Below are 5959 nucleotides of genomic sequence, written 5' to 3'. Positions count from 1 at the left end.
TACTCAATTATGAATTTTTTTTCCTTTTTGAATTTTTTTTGGGGTGATAAAGATACAAGATTTTAAAAAAAAATTATATGTTGCATTGACTGCACTAGTTACCATTTGTCAGATTAGTAGATAAAGAAATATACCTAGCCAATATAAACAACACTAAGAAGCAGCCAACAGAAATATTTTAAATTTAATGAAACAATAAATGAAAATTCTCAACAACTTACCAAACTGTGATGGGAATTGAAATTACTTGACTGGCAAAATTCATTTATTTGATGGCAACATATGAAGACTATAGTTCCATTATTATTTGTTAAGGAATCGACAAATCGTTGATAAATTCTAAAACAAACAAAAAACTCAAAGAGGACTAATCAAAGTAGGGTTTGGAGAAAAATCTTTGTATTCATATTTCATATAGCATTAAACAACATTAGATGATCAAGTGAGAATGGGGAATGGATGATGTAAGTTACAATTGTTGATACATTTTGTAATTTAGTTTTGTTAGTTAGATTAGCTTACTATTTATGTATGGTTAGTTAGTTGAGACATGCTATAAATAGTAAAGCTTAGCATTGTGTTTAAATCAATCTATTCTTGTATTGTTATTGATGATAATACAAAGTACATTACATACTACTCTAACTCCATTTTCTTCATCCTCTTTATCTCTTCTTTCTTCTGTTTTCTTCACTTTTTGTTTGCTGCACTTGGTGTGCTTGCTTTCTGCTTCTGCAACAACAGTGGTATCATAAGCTCTTTAGGCATGGATTCTGTGTGAATCTTCAAGGGGGACCTATGTGGGTGTCAACGTGATCAGTAGAAGCATGAAAGAAATGACAAACAATATTGGTTTTTCATTGACACTTCCTATCTTGGATGGCAAGAATTATGATCGATGGAGGAATCAAATGAAAGCTATCTTTGACTTTCAAGAAGTTTTTGAGGTAGTTCAGCATGGTTATCAAGAGATTGGGGAGGGAGCTACTGAATCTCAAAGAGCATTCTAGAAGGAAGCCAAGAAGAAAGATTGCAAAGCTCTTTTTCTTATGCATCAATGTCTTGATGGGGCCAACTATGAGAAGATCAATGGTGCTGAAACTGCCAAACAAGCTTGGGAGAGCCTAGAGAAAAGCTATGAAGGAGTGGCCAAGATCAAGAAGGTTAAATTGCATAAGCTCAGAAGACAATATGAGCTCCTGCAGATGGAGGATAGTGATTCCGTGGCTGAGTACATGACCAAGATTTTGTCTCTTTCAAATCAAATGAGGTCATGTGGCAAAGTCATGAAGGAGAAGAGTATAATGGAGAAGGTGCTTAGGACCCTCACTTGAAAATATGACCACATTGTAGTTGCAATTGAGGAATCCAAGAATCTTGAAGAACTCAAGATTGAGGAACTACAAGCATCCCTAGAATCTCATGAGTTGAGGTTGAAGGAAAAAAATCCAGAGAGAACTGGTGACCAAGCATTGCAGGCCAGATTCACTAAGAAATCTCATGGTCAGTGGAGCAAAAAATGCAATGAGAAGACTCTAAATAGCAAATGGAGGGCAAGTGAGCAAGGGATCTCTGGGAGAAAAACTAATGTTCAGTGGAAATAAGGAAAATAATCTGATTCTAAAGGTTCTACCAAGAATGCATATGGTAGAAGAAAGTATGACAGAAAGAAACTGCAATGCTACAAGTGCATGAATTATAGTCATTTTGCTTTTGAGTGCAAAATGAATAGATGGTCAGACATAAGAGAAGAAGAAGCTGGTTTGGCTCACAATGACCAAGAATCAGATGCAGAGCACTGCTTATTGATGGCTACTACAAGAAAAGATCAAGATAATGAGGAGAATGTTGAGTTTTGGTATCTTGACACAGGGTGCTCCAACCATATGTCAGGGATGAGAGATTGGTTTGCTACTCTTAAGGAATCAACCAAGAGCAGAGTTAATTTTGCAGACCAAAGCTCAATCACTGCTGAAGGTGTTGGTAAAGTGATGATTCAGATATAAGATGGCAGACAATCATACATTTCCAATGTACTTTATGTACCAAAGATGAAGCATAACTTGCTTAGTCTTGGTCAATTGTTGGAAAAAGGGTATGAGATGGTGATGAAGGATGGTCTACTCACTGTTTTTGATAAGAAGGCTCAAAAGATTTTGAAGGCTCCTCTATCTTCCAATAGAACATTCAAAGTTCAAATTCAAGTTGGTGACCAGAAGTGCCTTCAAGCAACCACAGATCAAGTCACTTGGTTGTGGTATCAAAGGTGTGGCCACCTAAACTTTAGAAGCCTAGAATCTCTAAGCAAAAACCAATATGTGTTAGGGTTACCACTTATCACAGTGCCATCAATCTTGTGTGATGAGTGCCAATTAAGCAAGCAGGCAAGAAATTCATTCAGTTCTGATGTTCCTTCAAGAGCAAGGAAACATTGGAGACTGTTTTCAGTGATGTTTGTGGCCCTCTTGAAGAAGTGTCGATTGGAGGCAATAGATACTTCCTTACCTTTATTGATGATCATACCAGAAAGATATGGATCTATCTAATTAAAAGGAAGAGTGAAGTATTTTAGATGTTTCGGAAGTTTAAAGCACAAGTTGAGAAGCAATGGGATCTGAAGTTGAAGCAATTGAGGTCAGATGGTGGAGGTGAATACACTTCAAATCAATTCAGTGAATTCTGCACCAAATAAGGGATCTTTCATGAGGTGATAGCTCCTTACACACCTCAACATAATGGCACTTCAGAAAGAGCAAACATAACACTACTCAACATGGTTAGGAGCATGCTGAAAACCAAGAAGTTACCCAAGAAATTCTGGGGTAAGGCTGTCTCAACAACAGCCTATATCATAAATAGATGCCCATATAAGAGATTGAACTATAAGACCCCTGAAGAAGCTTGGCCAGGCTTTAAACCAAGTGTAAGTCACTTGAAGATCTTTAGCTCAATTTGCTTTAGACATATTCCTAAGATAAAGAGGGGAAAGCTTGATGATAGAGGCTCAAAATTCATCTTTCTTGGTTATCATAGTACTGGTGCATACAGAGTTTTTGATCCCTTAACTCATAAATTCTGTATCACCGGGAACTTGAAGTTTGATGAGAGTCAATATTGGAATTGGAATGAGGAAGCTAATACTTCAAGAGTGAAAGCTGGTTTATTACTTGAAGATGGATCTAGGCTGCAAACTGATGACACTGCAGACAATTTGCACAACTCTGAAAGAGGTGAAGCCATTGGTAATCAATCTCATGCTCCACCTAGTCAACCTCTTACTTCATCCTCATCTCAAAGAATAAGACAACTATCATCAAGATTGAGAGACTATGAAGTATTTCCTGACTCTACAATCACAGCAGAAGGTGATTTTGTTCACATGGCATTGCTTGCTGAAACGGAACCAATCAGTGTAGAGGAAGCTCTTGGTCAATCTCACTGGATTAGAGCAATGGAATAAGAGTTAATGTCCATAGAAAGAAATAAATCATGGACACTAACAACTCTTCCAACTGACAAGAAGGCAATTGCAGTTAGGTGGGTGTTCAAGACCAAACTTAATCCTGATGGTCAAGAATCAAAGTATAAAGCTAGGTTGGTGGCAAAATGTTTCCTACAAAAAAAAGGACTTGATTATGATCAAGTGTTTGCACCAGTAGCTAGAATTGAGACAGTGAGGTTGGTGATTACCTTAGCTAATCAGAATTCATGGAACATTCATCAAATGGATGTGAAATCTGCCTTTTTGAATGGATCACTTGACAAAGAAGTTTATGTGTTTCAACCACCTGGTTTCATAACATAAGGCAAAGAGGAAATGGTTTACAAGCTACACAAAGCACTCTATAGACTTAAACAAGCTCCAAGAGCCTGGAACAAGAGGATATATGCTTTCTTGTTGCAGCTTGGTTTCACTAAATGCACAACTGAGCATGGTGTCTATGTAAAAGGAAACTATGCAACTGATCTACTAATTTTGTGTCTTTATGTGGATGATCTTCTCATAACAAGTGCAGAATTTGGCAAGATTTTAGCATTTAAAGAAGAGATGCAAGCTGAGTTTGAGATGACTGGTCTAGGGGAACTCTCTTACTTTCTAGGCATTGAATTTAAGAAAACTAAGGCTGGAACATTGATGCATCAAAGGAAATACATAGTTGATGTATTGGAGAGGTTTGAGATGATGAATTGCAACCATGTATCAACTCCTATTGATGCAGGGACAATGTTATGAAAAGAAGGAACAAAACAACTGGTAGACAAAACTTTGTATAGACAAATGGTGGGCTCATTGAGGTGCATATGCAATTCAAGGCCTGATAATGCATTTGGTGTTAGGTGGATAAGCAAGTTCATGGAATCTCCCAAGCAAAGTCATCTAATTGCAGTAAAGAAGCTACTTAGATACTTGAAAGGGACCTTGGACTATGAGATCATGTACCCTGCAGATTTGAGCAACAAGAATATGTGTGGCTTTTCTGATGTTGATTGGTTGGGGATAAAACAGATAGGAAGAGCACTACATGCTATCTCTTCCTTCTTGGCACTACTCCTATAAGTTGGTGTTCCAAGAAGCAAGAGGTGGTAGCCTTGTCTTCTTGTGAAACTGAGTATATTGCAGCTAGCATGAGTGCTTGTCAAACTGCTTGGTTGGGTGCTCTTATGGCAGAATTGAAGCTGGAAACAAAAGAGGTGAAGCTGCAGCTAATGGTTGATATTAAATCTGCTATAAACTTGGCCATGAATCCTATTGCTCATGGTAGAAGCAAACACATTGAAACCAGATTTCACTACATAAGAAACCAAGTGAACAAAGGGAAGTTGGAGTTGAAATTCTGCAATTCTGAAAATCAGTTGGCTGACATTTTAACCAAGCCATTGAAGAAGGAAATATTTGAAACTTTGAGGAGGAAGATTGGATTATAAATGACCAATGCAAATTAAACTAAGGAAGAGTGTTGATACATTTTGTAATTCAGTTTTGTTAGTTAGATTAGCTTACTATTTTTGTATGGTTAGTTAGTTGAGACTTGCTATAAATAGTAAAGTTTAGCATTGTGTTTAAATCAATCCATTCTTGTATTGATATTGATGATAATACAAAGTACATTACATACGACTCTAACTCCATTTTCTTCATCCTCTTTATCTCTTCTTTCTTCTATTTTCTTCACTTCTTGTTTGCTGCACTTGGTGTGCTTGCTTTCTGCTTCTGCAACAACAACAATCTCATGGTTGTTATCAGGTGAAAGGAAAGGTTCAATTATTTGCACTAAGTTATTTTTATTAATTGATAACATCAAACTAGAATAATGTAATTTCTATGAAAGTTACACCTTTTTTGTGGGAATCAAAGTATACTACCCAATTCGATTACAAAGTTTACTAGACTAGAAATCATAATTTTAATATATTTTTATTTTACTGATGACCAATCATAATTTTAATATATAACCTCACTTCCAACTAATCTTTCCACTTATGAGAATAATAAGAAATATGTTGCAGAAATCAAAGCATATAATCGTGCAAGTGGCTGAAACTACTATTGCAACCTTGTCCATTGACACCACGCACAGACAAAGGAAACAATGAAAACGATGTAAAGTTAAGAGGATTGGTTCACTCTCTCCCATTTTCTTTCTTTTTTATTTGACCAAGTTTTATTTTAAAAAAAGAAATTAAAATATTATATTAATCTCCCAAAAAATATCATAATGTTCATTTGAGTTAGTCATTTAAGGAAACTAAGTCACTAAAATTTAAAATAAGTATGGGAAAGATTCATATATCCATCAAATGACTTAACTTAACTCGGCTAAATAAAGATCAATTTGAATCATGTTTAACATAAACTATTTTATCTTAAAATTGACTCCTTAAAGTTCACGAATTTTCGAACAAATTAACGAGTTTAAATTTATGTTGTCCACTAGCTTGAATAATAACTATATATATA

The 5959-nt window shown here is 35.8% G+C and overlaps 1 protein-coding gene across 1 annotated transcript; it reads left to right on the top strand.

The window, feature by feature from the left end:
• Positions 1050-2006, top strand: LOC109353813. The gene is made up of 3 exons (XM_019596175.1): positions 1050-1299; positions 1354-1594; positions 1733-2006. Exons 1-3 carry the CDS (start codon positions 1050-1052, stop codon positions 2004-2006), a joined length of 765 nt encoding a protein of 254 aa, XP_019451720.1.

The sequence above is a fragment of the Lupinus angustifolius genome, chromosome LG08 (genome assembly GCF_001865875.1).
Source record: "Lupinus angustifolius cultivar Tanjil chromosome LG08, LupAngTanjil_v1.0, whole genome shotgun sequence".
NCBI lineage: Eukaryota > Viridiplantae > Streptophyta > Magnoliopsida > Fabales > Fabaceae > Lupinus > Lupinus angustifolius.
This window is presented reverse-complemented; position numbering and strand designations above follow the sequence as displayed.

Excerpts from the sequence above, each read along its gene's own strand:
- LOC109353813 (XM_019596175.1), top strand. The coding sequence starts at position 1,050 with ATGCATCAATGTCTTGATGGGGCCAACTATGAGAAGATCAATGGTGCT. Across the intron at positions 1,300-1,353 it reads CAAAGTCATGAAGGAGAAGA|TTGCAATTGAGGAATCCAAG; the intron begins GTATAATGGAGA and ends ACCACATTGTAG. Across the intron at positions 1,595-1,732 it reads GGGAGAAAAACTAATGTTCA|ATGGTCAGACATAAGAGAAG; the intron begins GTGGAAATAAGG and ends CAAAATGAATAG.